This window comes from Mustelus asterias, chromosome 8, assembly GCF_964213995.1.
Source record: "Mustelus asterias chromosome 8, sMusAst1.hap1.1, whole genome shotgun sequence".
NCBI lineage: Eukaryota > Metazoa > Chordata > Chondrichthyes > Carcharhiniformes > Triakidae > Mustelus > Mustelus asterias.
The window spans coordinates 65,336,694-65,358,490 of NC_135808.1; the positions used below are offsets into that span (position 1 = coordinate 65,336,694).

The following is a 21,797-nucleotide window of genomic DNA, read 5'->3' on the forward strand; positions in this document are numbered from 1 at the left end:
GAGCCGATAGGAACAAATACAAATACATTACATAAAGGGATCTCATTTTTCAGTTCGGATCTATCCTTTACCTCCACTGAGACTTTAGGATCATCAACATTAACATGGTGATCGGAATTTAAGAGGTTTACCAGCAAATGGATTTTCTTGCAGGACCATTTACTAATTAATAAGGAACTCCTCAATAGTAAATGGGGTGCCTGACAGATCACTCAGGCTAGAATAGGTCTCAGATGCAATTTCTGACTCTCGTCTCATGGCCAAGTTTTCAAATCCATTAAACTTATCTTGACAAATTCCTGACCATGCCCCAATACAATCAAAGCAGTTTTTGGGTACCAACAGAATGTTGGCCTAAGGACCATAATTGATTCCTCTGCAAACATTTAAGGAATGCAAAATGCAATTTGCCTTAGACTATGGTATATACAACAGTACAACTAATTTCCTACAATATGGAAAAACTAGATGTAAGTCAGCATCAGATCGCTTTCTAATGAATGTGAGCATTCACAATGCACATAAATTCAATACAAACTGACTTGATCCATGTCTGGCATCATTAAATTAAAGGTACCTGCCTTAGGTTGACCGATGTATACAGAAATGCAGAATTGGTAGATCTTTCATGCTGGCAAAACCTCTTTATGTCAATAGAAACTCTATGTTGCAACTCGCATTTTAGAGGGCTCATAAGAATGATGGGCAAGGATATGGAAGAATTACTTGGGTGCAGCAGAAAATACTCTTCCCAATTTGAGGATAAGGTATGTTATTCTGGAAGAAGAGAGGTTTTCTTTTTTCTGGCCACTGAATACCCGACATGCTAATGTTAATATATTTGATACCAGCACTGAGTGTACGTCAATGCCAACACTGGTAATTTAAGGTGGAAATATCCCATCCGTCGCTTCCAAAACTTAAATCAAATTTCCTACCATATAAGTTGATACACTGTACTTATGAATTCTGACTCAGTGGTTCAGAGTATCATGCTCTGCTTTCACTTTAGGGACCTATATATAAATGAAACTCAGACTGAAAGATGAAAGTCTCCTTTCAGTCTTTGTTGTACTCCAAGGAGATTAGGCACACTCAGTCCAGCACTGAGTGGGCTACTTAAGCCGATAATATAAATCTACACAAATGTACATTTTCACCAAGTTTGAGGGATAGATGGAATGGAAAATCGAAAAATCCTATCCAGTTGGGAGTGAAGCAAGTTAAAAATCATGAGACTAGACTGCTCTAGATTCTCGTCAATTTGGATCAGTATAAATCCAGCAAAAATAAACTGCATAGACATGTAACGTGTAACCTAAGTAAAATCAACCAGTACTCATTAATGGTTTCTTGTAACTTATACCGTAATCACATTTTTAAAGGGTAAATCAGAACTATATTAAAGTATTGCTTTTGTGCTAAAATGGTAAGGATTCAGTAACTTATAGTTCTAGCTTCTGAAAGAAGAGATGATGTATTAAATTCAAAACTAAAGCTGAGCAGGAATGTGTAACGTGTGACTTCATTTCACTTCAACATCTGTTACATGTAACTCATTTCTATTTCTACGCACAAGAGCTAGTGAGTTGTTGAAAGCATTTTACTTTTGAACAAAATTTCAAGCTGAACAAATTCATATTAACCGGTTCGAAGATATGGTTCTATGAATACATTAGCTTTTGATTTAAAGCAGTGTTTTCACTCTCTCTTCACAATAGTGTATTTTGTTACTGAAGCATTTCAGTAAAAATCCAGTGCTGACTTTGGCAGACAGAACCTACAGAGCAAGAATGTCTTACTTGAAGCAGCAGGGAAATATACACAGGCTTATTCCATAACTCCATATTCATCCTAGTCTAAACAGTGTTCAATTGCATAGTAACTTTAAGATGTTTCAAAGCTGTGCTGTCAAATGAATGCAACACAGCTTACTATCATGCTTTTGTACTAGATGCAGTTAAGCACATAAATTATTCAAATAATTTTTCAGAAGATAGTTGTACTCGAAAGATCTAGGTTTAGAGATCAGCTAACAATTCAGCCAGCTTACCAGCCAAAATAGCTAACAGGAAATAGGAAGGCCACATGTGGAACTAATTACTCATGTGTAGGCCATGACAAAGAACATTTCTCCAGACTTTTCATGAGCTTCACTTTCAGGAAGTAGCTATAATTACTGTTCAAGTCTAGGGCATGATTCTTAGTACTGACAGTTCTAGCATTTGAGAGGAGCCTATACCCCTTTCTGTACTGAACAGGAACTGAGCTAAAACTGTTACAAATTAGAAACAAATGCTCCCTTCACAATAAGTCTTAAGTATTTACTAACATAAACATGGATCAATTTTCCTGCCAGTTACATATATTTTAGTTAACTGTTCAAAACTATTGCACTAAAATGGTTCATCTTGATTTTACAGCTTTTCCATACAAGGGGCCCACTTCCTGCCTCGCTAAGAAAGCTGGCCGAAAGATGAAATGACTGTTTAGCATTACACTAAAACATCTGGTACCATTTTATATACAGACCCATGTCTGAGAGCAGGCAATTCTAGCGGTCTCTCCAGCGGCACAGTGCATACCCAATCTCCCTGGGGTGACATCATCCCATATATGGATTGCTAGGCCCAACCCACCCTTTTTTTTCTTGTCCTAAATTCATTGCCAGATCCCTGTCTCCTGCAAATGTGCCACGTCAAGGCTGGAAATCACAGTCCTTTTAGAGACTTCAGTGTATGCAGACAACAGTGGATGGTGAACTTGGTGTGCAGGTATAATTTCTTTGATGGCAGAAGACAAGAAAAAGTCAAAATGTCCTGCTCCGTCGCCCCAGTGTTCAGACTACCTGTTCAGGACAATATTGTTGTACAGTAGTCTGCACATTGGTTAGACTGGGCATGGGAAAGCAGCAGATAAGTTTCCACTCTTTTCAAGGAAGACAGATGAACAGTGCTACAGTAAGAGCAAGTATTTTTCTTTCCTTCACCTTATGTTTTTGGGAAAAAAAATCCAGCAAAGATGAGGAACTCTTCTAACAGGAGGCTCTCACCGCATAGCTTAGCAGCAGGAGACATGCCTAGGCCTAATGCTGGACAACACCTGGTCTATGACCTGCCGAACTTCACTGACCTGATCTTACCACCACAAATGGAGATGTGCACCATATCAAAGGAAGAGAGTCAACGCTAGGTACTCTGCTGTAAATAACACAAAGGTCCTCTGTGAAATGAAAACAGTTTACTGTACTTTTTGTAAGCCTTTCTCTCACAACCAAAAATATAACTTTGTCAGTACAAATGTCTAATTTAATGCTTATTTTACAGTGGTATTATAAAAGCAGTAGTTAAAAAAATGATTTTGCTTTAAGACATTCAATAGCTAAATTTGATGTGACTAACAAATTCACTACAACTTTTCACACACTGATTTAGCTATGCAGTTTGTGAACCAGCCTTCTTCAATGACTTAATGATTTTTTTTCCCTTCGGAGGGGCCCCACAGGTTACAGATTACTCTGAGGTGAGTACTAAAATTTTAGGATACCGGGCAATAGTTCAGAAATTCTTTGTGAAATTTTAGACTGTGTGTGTAAACCTCTGGATTGAAACTCTGAATGTTACTTTTCTTAATTCTTTGCCTGTTTCTCCAGAAATTACACTTGGTAAAATTCCAGCTGCACATACAAAACAAAATAATAAATCAAATTGAGTTAGCCACCAGAGGAAGAAGAAAAATAAAAATGTCTGCACCGTGGCCTCTTAGTTAATAAAAACCTTTTGCATAACGTGATTGAAATTAACAATGAAAGAAGACATTTCTACTCGTTTGTTACAAATAGCAACGGTAAATAATGGTTCAGAAGGGAGGCAAGATCTGCTAACTTTAAAAAAATGAAATACAAAATAGTTCAGAATCAAATACCATTGATTTGAAACGTACCCTATTAGAGACAAAACATACAAATCCTTGCACAACATTACCATTTTAACAGGGAAATCTAACAATTAGACAATGACGTGGTACAGGATTAAAAAAATAATCTTTGCCTGAAGTAGTAACCCTTCTGTTTTTAGAAGCTCCAGTTTAGATCAAATCCAATCTCATTGCAGAGATAAAACTTCTACAGCTGCTTGGCACATGTTTCGGAAAAAGGAGTGCTTAAGGAATTCAAAATACAAATCTTATGGGTATCCTCGTAGGAGTTACTGTACGCTGAAATCTTATTTTTTGCGAGCCTAAATAATGCAACACTAATTTCACATGGCTTCTCACTGCATCATTCCACTGATCAACTTAGTTTCTCGTTTGATGGGAAGAATTAATTCCTACATCTTTCGTGTTCAATATTCTCACTGGGAGAAGTTTTAAAAGCTGCACTTCATAGGCTTAAGTAGTAAATTATGAATGATGGATTAACATTTTAAATACAAATCAAATGTATTCTGAAATTACCCTCCCCTGTCCATTCTAGTCACTAAACACTTTTTAGGAGGCACCTTGTGATCAATATATTAAGCAATGGGAAATAGACTGCGTCTGAGTTTACATCAGGCCTTGGAGTTGACTATTATGATTCTTAAGGACAAACACGTTGCTGAAAGCAGTATACACATAACAGCATTCAGACATAGTGAAGATTATATCAGTCAAGTACCTAAATGCTTAAAAATAGCTGATGAGTCATTTTCCTCTAATTTGAACACATATTTTTGCTAATTAAAAACAGATAGGTTAACAAAGTAACGTATGCTGGAGTACAGCATTCAGGGAGGTACATGTTCCCATTCAGCTCTTTATCAAAATTGCACCAAATTACTTAAACAGTGAAACATTTCTGTCAGATGGCCACATAAAGACAATGACAATCACCAGAGGTGAATTTGCAGCCTTAGGTTCCACTGTTTTCATCTGGATGGCGGGGGGGGGGGGGCTGAATTTGCCATGAGGGACCGAGGAAAAATTGCGAAAATAAAGCTCTGTTTTGTTTAAAATTTAACACAATTCGCAAATCTCAGTTTCTGAGTGCTTATCCTCAATCTTGTCGTTCTTGCTGGCCTACTAAATTGTTTATATTAGCTAGGCACCAGCAATGGACCACCCAAGCCTCAAATCTCCATGGAAAGTGACAAGAGGCAGAAAATTGTGTATTGGTAATTTTTCAATTCCTTCACATCAAAGAAAAATGTTAGCAGGAGAAATTTCTGAAACAGGGCCAACCTTGCAATAATGGTCTCATTCAATTTTCCTTTTTTTTAAAAAAGTGTTGTATTAGAAGAGTTTTTTTAAAAACCTCTTATAAACTCTTATAAGCCCTAATATCTGACAGGGTTTGAATTGATCTGGCAGTAACAACCAGTTCCACTTTTGTAAGAAGGATTAATTTCTACTTTCAATTCAGTTATACAATCAAGAAAGATTTGTACCCTCATGGAAAATGCATACCTCTCTACTTGTTTTTTTAAAAACTAATTAGCACACAAAGGTACACACTTAAGATTGCATTTGCTAATTGCTTTCAACAATAAAAAGGGAAGGGAAATGTGTTCAAAACATAAAGCGCCTGTTTTTTTTAAATGAAGCTTACGCGGAAATGTAACTGTTTGAAAATAAACATGCAATTTCCATGAATCAACAACTGCACCATACGTCAAAACTTTGCATAAAAACCAGGATATTGGCCAGTAGGCGAAGGTTTCCTTACTAGATGGCATTCAATTCAAAACAAACATTTAAAAATATCCATTTCCTCCACGTCTGCCAGTACATACAGTGTACAACACATACCATTTTTGTAGTTTTAAAGGTTATGGGCTTGGGAGACCAGTAATACAAAGTTTATTTCCCTATTGTATGATCTTATCTATCCAGTGAAGTAGTAAAGTTGCCTGAAGCCAGTCTAATTTGTCAGAACAAACAAACTTGCATGATTCAGTACAATCTGTTGATCCTAAGAGGAAAATCCTGGACAGCTGCAATTTGTAACTATCATATCGCAAAAACTAATATCAAAAGTTTAAAATCACTTAAAACCCTCAGTAATAAATTACTTGTATATTTTTGTATACAGCCTCAACTAAAATAACCAGTCATAACATCTCCCCAACAAAAACATTTCGCAATGTTCAATTAATGGATCCAATATTGAACCATAGTTCCGATTATGCCGATTTCACAATAGTCAGAATAAAAACTCACATTGTGCATTAATAGTAATTAACATTTGCCCCATCAGAATATCATCAATTCAGGAGCCTGCCTGTCGAGCAATCAGTGCGCTTCAGACTATCGGATCTGATACACTTTGACTCGTGTCTGACCCTAAATAAATGCAAGTTTTTCAGAACAAAGCATATGCAACATTGAGTCAGCAACCTGAAGCACTGGCATTATTTGCCGAGTGTACACACATTGTTGCACCATGATAGCATCACCCAATAATAATAAATGCAATAATATACAATACTGATTACTCGTATCACTATAAACTAATACAAAGCAATTTTTCTTACTGTATAATGCAGAGTAATTATACTCGTGCCTGAATTTAAAAAGATAATAAGCATATAAGTATATATATATGATATTCTTTCACCATACATGGGAATTGTCTTTTATTAATTTAGTATCACAATGCATTATATTTTCCCCTTTTCACATACGTGAAATAATTTTCTATGCCACCTTCATGTTTTTAAACTAGTCTGCAACTGAAATACATTTACTTCCAGCCAAGCTGCAACGAGCTGCTTAGATCTGCCATTCAACAAAGGTGGGCTGCGTGGAGAGGTCGGGGTATTGGGGTGGTTGGGGGCGGGGGAGACAGGAAAGTGAAAAGATGGATGAAATACAAAACACCAAAATGCATATATTTGGATATCAATATTAACTTACTTTTGGAATAAGAAATCATCTTTATAATCAGACAGTCTATGTACATCTAAGATTAAATGTGATTCCTTCTGTGCTCCACTGTATATTTGTGATTGTTACATAAACATAAAAAAACTATTTCAACATGTATTGCTAAAAGAGTGAAGAATGAATGTTCTCCTGTCAATTGTTTTGGAAGACCATTACCTACTGTTACACTTATTAAACAGAAGAACAGAAATACTGAGGAAAATTAGCAGTGGCTGGTAGGAGTTGTCATGTGTCTGCCTGTCTACACTTGCTGTGCAGAAAATCCTCTCACCTGTACAGCAGGCACAGACAGGCAGTCACATGACAACCCAGCCTGATTGACAGCCATTCAACCGGATATCAGAAGAACCATTCTCAGTACAAAAGACTTCATGAGGTTTATTAAAATATCATCTTCAGCAAGGCAATATAGCTGCTTTGTAAGTTCACTTTTCTTTCTCATCAACTGTAATGGCTACATGCTTTGATTTATGTATGTTTCATTTTTTCACTGATGCAGACATGAAAAATAAAGACTTTATGGGTAATCCAAATGTTAATTGGATTGGTTTGATTAGGACAAAGAGCTATATAAGTTTTAACAGAAATAGACACTTTTGAAACTGTCTGAAAGAACTACATTTTGACACATCAGCGGTAAGGGCAGCATGTCTAATTCTGTACATTTTTCACTGTTATAATGTTGCCATAAAAATATGCTTTCAATAATTACATTTCCTGACATTTATATATTTTAGCAGCTACTTGCCATTGCTTGAAATTCAAAGGAACCTAATAAGGATAATTAAATATTTTTCAATGGCCTCAATTTTATAAGTATCAATCTGCAAAGTCTGCCATAGTTTCATACAATATATTACACATTTTAAAATGTTTCATCACCCAACCAGCCTAGTTTAAAAAAATACACAAAATTAATGGTTACTGAATACATTTTACTGACCAGTTAATTTTCTTTCAATTACTGACATGTTTAACTTGTATTTTGAGATTCACACAGAATGAACATGTTGTTTGGATCAACAGACAATGAAGCAGTGTTACCACTGCTCCACCTCACTAGATTCCTGAACTGTGAAACACTGTCAGAGGCACCAGCCCGGAATGTTGCCACCATTCACAGGTGGGATTTTCGCATTCCGCTGCAGTGGATGGAGATTTGGCTGGACACCAAATTTTCCGACCTCGCTGCAGCGGGAGCTTGGCGTGAACGGCCGGTTAGATCGCACAGAATCACAGCATAATTGCAGCACAGCAGGAGGTCGTTTGGCCTGTTGTGTCTGTGCTGGTTCTCTGAAGGAGCTAACAAGAAGCTCATACAGTTAAATACAAATATCAATTTCCTGAGTTAATAACACTTTAAAAACTACACAGTACAGTTGAACATTTACTTTGTTACTGCAATAGGGCTGGCATTCCTTGTTGGTATGATCATATTATAGGGGTACAGATAACTGCAGAGTTGAAGATCAGCACTCCATAACGTAAGAAGCTCTGTTACCTTATTCAGCAAGAAGTTTAACAACACCAGGTTAAAGTCCAACAGGTTTATTTGGTAGCAAAAGCCACACAAGCTTTCGGAGCTGCAAGCCCCTTCTTCAGGTGAGTGGGAATTCTGGGAATTCCCACTCACCTGAAGAAGGGGCTTGCAGCTCCGAAAGCTTGTGTGGCTTTTGCTACCAAATAAACCTGTTGGACTTTAACCTGGTGTTGTTAAACTTCTTACTGTGTTTACCCCAGTCCAACGCCGGCATCTCCACCTTATTCAGCGACAGCATGGTCCCTTTAAACTTTGGGTCAATTATACCTTCTGATAGGAAGTAAGCAGAAACTAAAATGAGCCCAGCCTATCTGTAGAGACTTGGTCCTTAGTCCAAATGTGAAAGTAGAATTGTGGTATGTGGATGTCACTCTTCTAAAATGCCTGGAGGTGTAAGCTCCTTCCAGGTATCTCAATAACCTAATTTTGGGGAAAATTTTAGAGTGAGTCAACATAGTTGCTAATATTTCTATTCCTCAAAGTACTCTTCTACCTATTAGTATTCAGTAATGCATTGTTCTATAATTGCTTCTCCCTTTGCTAAAGTAAACTTCAGCAGGATCATTTTAATATAATAAAATATTCAGTATAAATAATTTTGTTGCAAGGCTAACATGAAAATTATCCCAAATATATATTACAGGAAGGATGTGGATGTGGAAAAGATTGAAAGGGTGCAGAGGAGATTTACAAGGATGTTGCCTGGATTGAGTGGCATGCCTTATGAGGATAGGCTGAGGGAGCTCGGTCTTTTCTCCTTGGAGAGACGTAGGATGAGAGGAGACCTAATAGAGGTATATAAGATGTTGAGAGGCATAGATCGGGTGGACTCTCAGAGGCTTTTTCCCAGGGCGGAAATGGCTGCTACAAGAGGACACAGGTTTAAGGTGCTGGGGGGTAGGTACAGGGGAAATGTTAGGGGGAAGTTTTTCACACAGAGGGTGGTGGGCGAATGGAATCGGCTGCCGTCAGTGGTGGTTGAGGCAAACTCAATAGGGTCTTTTAAGAGACTCCTGGATGAGTACATGGGATTTAATAGGATGGAGGGTTATAGGTAGGCCTAGAAGGTAGGGATATGTTCGGCACAACTTGTGGGGCCGAAGGGCCTGTTTTGTGCTGTAGTTTTTCTATGTTTCTTTCAGTATACCCACCAAAGCCCAAAATCTACTGGAGCAGAACATCTCACAGCATGTTCTGTTACTTAGCTGTTTAGCCTTACCTTAGAAAGAATTTTGTTCCGAAATTGCTGAAACTATGATGCCATCTGCTAACAGCACGTAAGTGTAAAGGGGCACAAGGGATATTGGTGAACAACGTGAACAACAATCTATCTCCTTCAGCAATGAGATTTGTAGAGAGGGAAAATAACAAAGAAATGACGGAAACAGAAACAGGGTGAATTAGCACCAAATTAGGTGCAAAATGGCAGAGTGGTACAAACCGTACAGCAACTTGTGGTGATTCGCAAGTCACAGGGCACGTCTTCCGTACCGCAAGTTGCTGGATGTGCATGCATCATATTCACTGGGCAATAATTTGATACTATATCCATACCTACTGGATTCACAATCATATATTGGTTATAATGTTATTGGCTCCAGTCATAATTGAGCAATCAGCAACAGTTAACTAATTGGCAGACCTGTGTTATATTATTTGCGTGTGTAATATGGTATTATTATGGCTCTCAAATCAGCACAGTAAATTTATTTTTGGATATCACATGCCTTAACTTAATAACACCTTAAACGTGGATAATTTCCCGATGGCCTTTGTCAAAGTGAACAAAAGTGAAGAAATGTCTGCATCACACCATCAATCATATGACCATTATATTAGTTGGGGTGGGCAATTGGGCGAGCCAATTTTAAATGTAATTTAGAACCTGTTGCCTGGAAGGAATTAACTCAAGTTTATTGTTCAAACTCTCACAGCAGTTAATTATCACATTCCTGGACTGTGAAACTCTCCCCAACAGAGTGAACAAAAAGCTATTTATATCTGAGGTTTAAAGTACAGTTAACTGTTTCCATGAGAAAATCCTACACAGCTGTGCATCCACTTTTTAATTGGCAGTTGCCAATCATTTCGCTGTTGATAAATAGTTATTTTTTAGAAAGTATTTTAATTATAGCTACACTATCTTGTGTGAAATACAACAGTGGCACGTCTGTGGAATAAAACCATTCTGATATATTAAATTTAGTTTCGACATTATGCTTTTTATTTTTGTTTCTCATCATACTTCTTATTCCAATTTTTTGGTCATCCTCCTACCATCTCAGTCTCTCGTTCACAATCTATTTTTATTTGACTACATTTCTGAGAAGCACCTTTGGGCAATTAGACATAATAAATTTCAAGTTGCCATTGTTGCTTTGGTGATGGTACCAAGCACTCCGATGGCAGGGTTATTTCAACCAAATACAGAGCGAAGGAACTTACTCGTTGACCTCAACATTGTCTTTAAATCCAAGCTCAGACTTGAAGCTACTGCCGTGCCAAAATCACTTCTCCATTTTCCATACCCACCACATCTTGTGGCTGAGTGAGATTACAAATTTACCACCCATGTTGAATTTCTGAATTGTTTTTAGACTGTGGAGTTGTGCCCAAGTTAAGGCTGTCTTGAAAACATTTCACAGAGGATCCAGAAAAGTAATAGAAAAGAGATAGGCATTCCAACTGCCTGCTCAGATCTGAAGTAAAGGTATTCTAAAATTTATCACGGTGTTTCCCCACATGTTTCTCATATTATTTTCATCCTGGCCACATGCTACTTCGCCAGCTGATGAAACAGAGCCCCAAATTAGTGAAGCAGTTACTCAACATTAACAATGAAAGGCTCACCCTTTAATTCTCTCTCACTTCTAATGAGGACATTGGTCCAGATCCTACACTCAGCATTGAAAGGTTTGGTGAATCAATACACTACCCCACTTGGCGATTGAAGAATTCAATAGCCATGCACGGCAACATCCTTTGGATAGGATAATTATGGTAGGTTATATGGTTGCAAGGGAAAACAAATGTCTTCTCACCTCTTCGTCCTTGAACCAACAGAGACTCTCTGCAGTCAGTACAAACCAGTATTCCTTGGAGCCTCCTTTTATGATGCTAATGTTGCTGATGGTGAGCCAACCTTTTCTTATCACCTATTGGAAATTTGGATAGAAAAACAGAAATAACACCTTGGTTAAAGTATAACTTCTACTTACTAGTCTACCTGAATAAGTGGTCACAATGCTGTCTTTATATTGTAAAGTTAACACCTGATCCTTGTTATTTTTTGCAGTGTTAGCGTGACTTAGCAGCATATACTGTTCATACCTTTTGAATTTCAAAATAACACTGGCGATAAACCTCCCCTGAAAGTAGTGGTTTCACTGCATAGGTGCTGCATGATAAGTCTAATGCAACTTGAATTACACCACATCTCTGCTGATTTACATTTCACAATACATTATGCTGTAAGTGTGATTGTGATGATGTGGAGATGCCGGCGTTGGACTGGGGTAAACACAGTAAGAGTTTTAACAACACCAAGTTGAAGTCCAACAGGTTTATTTGGTAGCAAATGCCATTAGCTAATGGCATTTGCTACCAAATAAACCTGTTGGACTTTAACCTGGTGTTGTTAAAACTCTTACAGTGTGATTGTGAACATGGTTGCTGATGAGACAACACAAGGTATGTGTACTCCAATGAACATAGAGCTCATAGAACTTCTGGGGTAGTGCCGGCGGATTGGAAAACGGCTAATGTTACGTCGCGGTTTAAAAAAGGAAATAGACAAAAGGCCGGTTAGCTTAACGTCTGTAGTTGGGAAAATGCTGGAATCCATCATTAAAGAAGAAATAGCAGGCCATCTGGATAAGAATGGTTTGATTAAGCAGACACAGCATAGATTCATGAGGGGAAAGTCGTGCTTGACGAACTTGTTGGATTTTTATGTAGATGTGACTAGTGCGGTTGACGGAGGGGAACCGGTGAATGTGGTGTTTTTGGATTTCCAAAAGGCGTTTGATAAGGTGCCTCACAAAAGGTTGCTGAAGAAGATTGGGTCACACGGAGTTGGGGGTAGGGTGTTAGCGTGGATTGGGGATTGGCTATCCGACAGGAAGCAGACAGTCGGAATAAATGGGTGCTTTTCTGGTTGGCAGATGGTAACTAGTGGCGTGCCGCAGGGATCGGTACTGGGGCCTCAACTATTTACCATTTATATAGACGATCTGGAGGAGGGGACTGAGTGTAGGGTAACAAAGTTTGCAGACGACACAAAGATAAGTGGAAAAGTGAATCGTGTGGAGGGTGTAGAAGGTCTGCAGAGAGATTTGGACAGGCTGAGTGAGTGGGCGAGGATCTGGCAGATGGAGTATAACGTTAACAAATGCGAGGTTATTCACTTTGGAAGAAATAATAGCAAATTGGATTATTATCTAAATGGAAAGAAATTACAACATGCAGCTGTGCAGAGGGACCTGGGAGTCCTTGTGCATGAGACGCAAAAACCCAGTCTGCAGGTGCAACAGGTGATCAAGAGGCAAATGGGATGTTGGCCTATATCGCAAGGGGAATAAAATATAAAAGCAGAGATGTCTTGCTGCATCTGTACAGGGCATTGGTGAGGCCGCAGCTGGAATACTGTGTGCAGTATTGGTCCCCTTATTTGCAGAAGGATATATTGGCCTTGGAGGGAGTGCAGAGAAGGTTCACCAGGTTGATACCAGAGATGAGGGGTGTTGATTATGAGGAGAGACTGAGCAGATTGGGTTTGCACTCGTTGGAATTTAGAAGGCTATGGGGGGATCTTATGGAGACCTATAAGATAATGAAGGGGCTGGATAGGGTAAAGGTGGAGAGATTCTTTCCACATAGAAAGGAAGCTAGAACTAGAGGGCACAGCCTCAAAATAAAGGGGGGTCAGTTTAGGACAGAGTTGAGGAGGAACTTCTTCTCTCAGAGGGTGGTGAATCGCTGGAATTCTCTGCCCACTGAAGTGGTGGAGGCTACCTCGTTGAATATGTTTAAATCACGGATAGATGGATTCCTGATCGGTAAGGGAATTAGGGGTGATAGGGATCAGGCGGGTAAGTGGAACTGATCCACTTCAGATCAGCCATGATCTTATTGAATGGCGGGGCAGGTTCGAGGGGCTAGATGGCCTACTCCTGCTCCTTTTTCTAATGTTCTTATGTTAAGATCACAGTGCTCCCCCAGAAGCAAAATAACCTAGCATATTTAGCGCCAGTGAGAATGCCCTTTGGGAATCTCCCCACTGCTGTGCCCTGATGTAATCTGGTTCTCGCCTAGCGAGGGCAAGAACCAGATTAGCATATTTAAATCATCATTTAAAGATGCTTAGTCAGTTTTAAGCCAGTTTCTTGCTGCTCCTGGGATTCACCAACCCTCAAGCACAACAGGAATATTGCATGACCCACTATGGGTTTCCACAAATGGAAACCAGTCAAGATAGTCATGCACTGGGGAGGCGGTGGGGGACGTTGGAGGCCATGGAAGTCCCCACGTAGTTGGGGAACATAGCTGGGCAGTCCGCTGGGGGACTGGGTATGAGTGGAATGGGTCATGAAGGGGAACTCATTGGGAGGGCTCCGATATCAGCGATCAATGTTCGGGTGCGGGGGTGGGGACATGGTGGAAGAGATCTGGTCAGCAAACAATGTTTGGGGGGTGGGAGGGGAATCAGACCGGCGATCAATGCTGATGTCCTGATGTCCATGGGGGAAGATGGGGGGGGGGGGGGCTCTTCAATTTCAATTTTTAAAAAGGCACTCCAATCTCTGTGAAACTGGGCTTCAACTTTAGGCCCTGATCCTCTCCAAACTGGTGCACCCCCCCGCCCACCACTTTCCCTCCCAAAAATGACTAAGTGCGGGAAGATCAGATTCACGCCTGCATTGCACCGTTTTCTCGCTCAAAATGACACTTAGTAATTTTTTGGGAGAAGCCTGCTCATAACTCTGCACTCTTTGCCTGAATTACAATGAAAATGACTTGAGTATAACACACTGACATTAAGATTATAGCATATTTGGACATAGAGCAGCAAAAAGCCAAAAAAATCAAGAATATAGGCTCAACAATTTTTAAATGACTAGCAATATTGAGCACGATCGTTGAACAAACAGGCACTTTGTCTTCTATAAAATAAAAATCAATTTTTTGTTAGATTATTAATCTGCTTTTCCTCATTAAAAAGGGAATAGAATAACTTTGTTTCTTAAACTGAATTTTCTAAATGATTTGAATTCTTAGCTCATTTTGAGGTTTAAAAAAATGAATCCCTTTTCCCCAAATGTGCAGTATATGCATTCTTGGTGTTTGGCAATGACATTGGTGACGCAAAAATGTGCACATCAGGCTACATCACCCAAATTTGAGGCGGTAACTAAAACCCTTGTCACATTTTCTGCCTGCAGTCGAAGGCAGTAATAAAGTCTTATCTGTGAGAACAAGTATAACAGAATAAGAAAGGAAAAAGTTGATTCCGTATTCCTACACTCCCATCAGGAAGCCTTACTCGACAGAAGCATAGGTTGGATAATCCTTGGCTGTAATGCTGTAGCCCTATCACCTTTCTCAGTTCCCTCCAAACATGGTTTCTATACTGGGATCATGGAATCGCTCTTAAAATGGCATTTCTGCCTACGTCTTTTGAATGAGTGTCTTTGAAAACTGCTTGAACAAGAAAAAGGAATTGATGGATATTAAGTTTGACAATAGCTCTACTTCTAGTGGAATAGTCTTTCATATTGCCTTTCTTTCCCAAGTCCTAACTGTAATAGATATTGGACCTGTTTTTAGCCCATTCTACACTGCATTAAAACATGCTCTCAATTTCCAATCTGAAAAATAAGATAAAAGCTACACACAAAAAAGTTAATTTTTGACTTTACTCCATCCACCGTCCGACCATTTTCTAAACATCTTGGAGGAATGAAAACATTATATAACAAAGTAGCTTGGAACCCAATGTGAAATTACAGATTTAGGTGTCTAATGAGTGCCTCAAATACCCAAAGTAACCAGCTATCCTGAGTATTTGAGTATCTTGAACTTGCAAGACTGAAAGTTTAATGTTTTGCAGAAACAGAGGAATTGCTTCCCACACTCTCTTTTCCCCTTCAAAAATAAGGTTTCCATTTCAGTAAAAAATATCCTTTTTTGTCGGCCTGCCTCTTTTACCTAGTTTCCACGACAAATAACAGTGCTGGAGGCTGGTGGATAACCTGAACCAAATCAAGAAAGCTATTAGCCTGGCATTAGGCGCATGTGGCACTGTCCTTCGAAAATGTATGAGTCATTGAAATCTAACTTACAGTGGCATGTAAATATATCAACCAAGAACCACGTACTTTACGGCACACTTTTAACCTCCAGAAAGCCTGTTGATGAAGGGTGATACTAGAGTCAATCTTAACTCAGTCTTGTACTTATTCAGAATGAAACATTACAAGCAGCTATCTTCCAACTCAACCAGCCCCCAATTTCTTTATATGTGCTCAGCTGAAACCACAATTAATGCCCTCCACCAGCACACATTGACTGTAGTAGAAGTATTTACCCTACGTTTGTCAACAAGTGCATCACACTTGTGTAGGTTAAAGGCAATAAGAATTCTCAGTTTCTACAGCAAGCAATGTGGATCAGAGACCTTTAATCCAATTAAAATGTCTAAGATAGCGTATAATTAGTCCGAAAAACTGAAATGCAACCACCAACACCGAAAAGTAGACATTTTCCAAGGTTTATGTCACTGGAACACATTCATTGTCCTCCAATTGATAGATTGCATATACCACCAATGGCTTCTATGGAGGAGCACTGGACTTTGTAAAGCTTTATTTTAAAACAGACCACATAAAAGCTAAATGCCTGAGAAAATTCAATAATCAAGTCCTTTCAATTCAAAAGTATTTATTTTCAAAAGTGGTGTGCCCCAGGGATCTGTTCTGGGACCCTTGCTGTTTGTCATTTTCATAAATGACCTAGATGAGGAAGTGGAGGGATGAGTTGGTAAGTTTGCCGATGACACAAAGGTTGGTGGGGTTGTGGATAGTCTGGAGGGATGTCAGAAGTTACAGAGGGACATAGATAGGATGCAAGACTGGGTGGAGAAGTGGCAGATGGACTTCAACCCAGATAAATGCGTAGTGGTCCATTTTGGCAGGTCAAATGGGATGAAGGAGTACAATATAAAGGGAAAGACTCTTAGTACTGTAGAGGATCAGACGGACCTTGGGGTCCGGGTCCATAGGACTCTAAAATCGGCCCCGCAGGTGGAGGAGGTGGTTAAGAAGGTGTATGGTGTGCTGACCTTTATCAATCGAGGGATTGAGTTTAGGAGTCCAGGGATAATGATGCAGCTATATAAGACCCTCGTCAGACCCCACTTGGAGTAATGTGCTCAGTTCTGGTCGCCTCATTACAGGAAGGATGTGGAAAAGATTGAAAGGGTGCAGAGGAGATTTACAAGGATGTTGCCTGGATTGAGTGGCATGCCTTATGAGGATAGGCTGAGGGAGCACGGTCTTTTCTCCTTGGAGAGACGTAGGATGAGAGGAGACCTAATAGAGGTGAATAAGATGTTGAGAGGCATAGATCGGGTGGACTCTCAGAGGCTTTTTCCCAGGGTGGAAATGGTTGCTACGAGAGGACACAGGTTTAAGGTGCTGGGGTGTAGGTACAGGGGAAATGTTAGGGGGACGTTTTTCACACAGAGGGTGGTGGGCGAGTGGAATCGGCTGCGGTCAGTGGTGGTGGAGGCAAACTCAATAGAGTCTTTTAAGAGACTCCTGGATGAGTACATGGGACTTAATAGGATGGAGGGTTATAGGTAGGCCTAAAAGGTAGGGATATGTTCGGCACAACTTGTGGGACCGAAGGGCCTGTTTTGTGCTGTAGTTTTTCTATGTTCTATGTTTTTCTATGTTTCTGGAGGCACTTTCCCCAATAAGAACAATAAAGCATAATTACTCGTGGATTGCAGAAATGATTGCCAGGACCAGATTAACTTTCTACCTTGGGACTGACGGATATATAGGAGACCAAAAGGACAATACTGCTGGAGCACATAGACCCAGGTTTTTGCCATGATGGAAAGTCTCTCTGGTGAGAGCTTACTGAGAATCACAAGGTCCGCCCTCAAACACAGCAATTCTCATTTTTGTGGTGGTGGGATTGGGGTTGGGATGCATTTCCAGCATGTACATTTTATGAGAGCGCCTGACCATTTAAATCGTCAGCTACCTCTACTCAAGTGGAATTTTGATCACGTTGGGGTGTGAAACGCAGAATTTTCAGATTCGAACTGTTAAGAGCAAATCTAAACATTGTGGATTCATCTGGATAGCCAGGGGAGGTAAAGGTACCCTTTTGGATCTGGTCCTGGGACACCTTACGGATAGGTCAGGTACTCGTTGTTGGAGGTAAAGTGCCCTTTATTGGAGGTCCAGTTTCCTTTGGGGTAGATCAGGTGCCCTTTGGGAGAGGTAAGGTGCCCTGTAGAATGGGAAAAATCAGCATGAGTGTGCACAAAAGGTGCATAAATTCATAAACTGTCAAGCTCATTGAACTGTCAACTGACCTGTCAAAAGAGTCAAGAGGACCTGCCAAAAATGTCAGAAGGGTCTGAGAGAGGGAGCTGTTGGCTTTAAATCATTGAACAAAAATGTTTGGAAAAAATTGTTTGCTATTTCACTCTGTCGACATAAATCAGAGGGCTTTCATCACTGTATTACTGATGAATGATTGATTTCACGACCATCCATTATCACAGTGGGGTGCCTGCCATTTTACAGTTTGACCGACAGCTAAAGGTGAGTATAGACTTTTTGAAGTGGAACTATGGGTTCAAATGCTTGTTGTTTGAAGGGATTGTGCACTTGAATGAAACATTGGTTGAAGGAATGTAAATGTCCGACATGGGTTTTCACAAATGTGTTTTCTCAATAAAGTCTACAATAGACATTTAGAACTTTATTTTATCTTATTTCAGTATAGGTCCTGAGGTATGCCCCTGGTGGATACTGGGTGAGTTGATATGGTAGGCCTAAGGGAAATACGTGGTGGATATAGGTTGACATGAGTAGACATAGGGACTACATAGGGTCCTGGAGTGGGTGGAGGAACATAAGTTAGTAGTGAGGGTATGAGGGGGCCCATGGGGTGGGTGGGGGACATGGAATGGCATGTATGAAGAATAAGAATGTGTAGGCGAGGGTTGAAGGGATATTTCATTTTCAAAGTTTGGACATAGTGCTGGATCACTGAGGCTAGCCTTCTCGATGGTAGTCATGATGTGGAGATGCCGGCGTTGGACTGGGGTAAACACAGTAAGAAGTCTCACAACACCAGGTTAAAGTCCAACAGGTTTATTTGGTAGCAAAAGCCACTAGCTTTCGGAACGCTGCTCCTTCGTCAGGTAAGTGGGAGTTCTGTTCACAAACGGCATATAAACACACAAACTCAATTTACGAAATAATGGTTGGAATGTGAGTCTTTACAGGTAATCAAGTCTTAAAGGTACAGACAATGCGAGTGGAGAGAGGGTTAAGCACAGGTTAAAGAGATGTGTATTGTCTCCAGCCGGGACAGTTAGTAAGATTTTGCAAGCCCAGGCAAGTCATGGGGTTTACAGATAGTGTGACATGAACCCAAGATCCCGGTTGAAGCCATCCTCATGTGTGCGGAACTTGGCTATCAGTTTCTGCTCAGCAATTCTGTGTTGTCGTGTGTCGTGAAAGCCACCTTGGAGAATGCTTACCCGAAGATCAGAGGCCGAATGCCCGTGAACGCTGAAGTGTTCCCCAACAGGAAGAGAACACTCTTGCCTGATGATTGTCGAGCGGTGTTCATTCATCCGTTGTCGTAGCATCTGCATGGTCTCCCCAATGTACCATGCCTCGGGACACTGCCTCAATCACTGAAACAACTATATGATGACATCAACAAGTTCCATCCCACCATCAGACTCACCATGGACTACTCTCCGGAATCGGTTGCATTCTTGGACACATGCATCTCCATCAAGGACGGTCACCTCAGCACTTCACTGTACCGCAAGCCCACGGATAACCTCACGATGCTCCACTTCTCCAGCTTCCACCCTAAACACGTTAAAGAAGCCATCCCCTACGGACAACCCTCCGTATACACAGGACCTGCTCAGATGAGGAGGATTGCAACAGACACCTCCAGTCGCTGAAAGATGCCCTCATAAGAACAGGATATGGCGCTCGACTCATCGATCGACAGTTCCGACGTGACACAGCGAAACACCGCACTGACCTCCTCAGGAGACAAACATGGGACATGGCGGACAGAGTGCCCTTCGTCGCCCAGTACTTCCCCAAAGCGGAGAAACTACGACATCTTCTCCAGAGCCTTCAACATGTCATTGATGAAGACGAACATCTCGCCAAGGCCATCCCCACACCCCCACTTCTTGCCTTCAAACAACCGCACAACCTCAAACAGACCATTGTCCGCAGCAAACTACCCAGCCTTCAGGAGAACAGTGACCACGACACCACACAACCCTGTCACAGCAACCTCTGCAAGACGTGCCGGATCATCGACACGAATGCCATCATCTCACATGAGAACACCATGCTCCATCCACGGTACATACTCTTGCAACTCGGCCAACGTTGTCTACCTGATGCGCTGCAGGAAAGGATGTCCCGAGGCATGGTACATTGGGGAGACCACACAGACGCTATGACAACAGATGAATGGACACCGCTTGACAATCACCAGGCAAGAGTGTTCTCTTCCTGTTGGGGAATACTTCAGCGGTCAAGGGCATTCGGCCTCTGATCTTTGGGTAAGCGTTCTCCAAAGCAGCCTTCACGACACACGACAACGCAGAATTGCTGAGCAGAAACTGATAGCCAAGTTCCGCACACATGAGGACGGCCTCAACCGGGATCTTGGGTTCATGTCACACTATCTGTAACCCCCATGACTTGCCTGGGCTTGCAAAATCTCACTAACTGTCCCAGCTGGAGACAATACACTTCTCTTTAACCTGTGCTTAACCCTCTCTCCACTCACATTGTCTGTATCTTTAAGACTTGATTACCTGTAAAGACTCACATTCCAACCATTATTTCGTAAATTGAGTTTGTGTGTTTATATGCCGTTTGTGAACAGAACTCCCACTTACCTGATGAAGGAGCAGCGTTCCGAAAGCTAGTGGCTTTTGCTACCAAATAAACCTGTTGGACTTTAACCTGGTGTTGTGAGACTTCTTACTGTGCTGGCCTTCTGACCAGCCTGCCTCCACTCTGGGTAGTTCTTCCAAGTCACCACTTTGACTTTAAATCCAGCCCACAACACTGCAGCCCTGCCCTGGACTGAATATCCAATTTCCAGCCACTTTTAAGGGTCAGATTCTCAGAGCCAGGAATTCTGCCAATTCAGTGATGAAAATCTGGGCCATAACTAATCACATTAGGATTCGCATCCAGGGAAAGACTCTGCACTTCCTGTCTTGTAGACATAGATTGAGATTTAAACCTTTAGAGTGCTACCAGAATATGATTTGCAAATCTTTCACAATTCTAAGCGATAGGAAGGCTTAAAACACTGTTCCCTGAACTTTTGTAAAGATGGAGGGGTTCCCCATCAGAACAAAAATGGCCCCAGAGGCCCAAGTCCAGAATTTCTGCCCACAAACTCAACACCTACCATTTTCACAGGGTGGGGAAATGGGGACGGGTGCGAATGTGCACATTTATGGTTTACAAAGCCAGTAATACATGCTAAAGTGCAGCCAACTCAGGATGATATGATTTTCACTGGTGGGGTGGCCAAAGCCAAACTTGTGGACTCTAAACCTGGTAGGAGAATGTTTAAAGCTGCTGGAGTCATTTGGAGAGGCACATAATTAATGTCACTAATTATGACATTAGTATGTCATAATAATATGACATTATTATGTCATAATAATTTAATATGACTTCTGAAGACTTGAGAAGATAAATATTTTTTCTTTCAAATCTTTCATCACAATTCAATTTTTTATTTTTTTATTTTCAATGGCTTTTGATTTTCCACTAAAACCTACTTGTTTTACCTACCTAAAACCTATTGTGAACTTTCTGATGTCTCACAAACTCTACACTTGCCCTGTTTTAAAAGTGCTGATGAATTGCTGGGGACCTCAGTTCTGCACAACTTCTCTGTTCAGTAACATTACAAGTAGGGAGAAGTGAACTGTAGGCAAGGCAGTTTGTTCACATTTTACTGGACAAGAATTGTGACTAGGTGGGGGCAGGGGATGGAGAAGAATTTACTCTGCTTGAGA

General features: G+C 40.7%; 1 protein-coding gene across 4 annotated transcripts in view; it reads right to left on the bottom strand.

The window, feature by feature from the left end:
* The window catches only part of dnm3a (dynamin 3a), a 258,801-nt gene that overhangs the window by 138,329 nt on the left and 98,675 nt on the right, over window positions 1–21,797 (bottom strand). For all 4 annotated transcript variants that reach the window (XR_013498526.1, XM_078218075.1, XM_078218073.1 and 1 more), the window contains one exon: window positions 11,506–11,619. Coding sequence is in view for 3 of the 4 variants with exons in the window: in XM_078218075.1 (XP_078074201.1) it covers window positions 11,506–11,619 (114 nt within the window). In the remaining variant the exon portion in view is untranslated. The remainder of the gene's footprint in view (window positions 1–11,505; window positions 11,620–21,797) is intronic.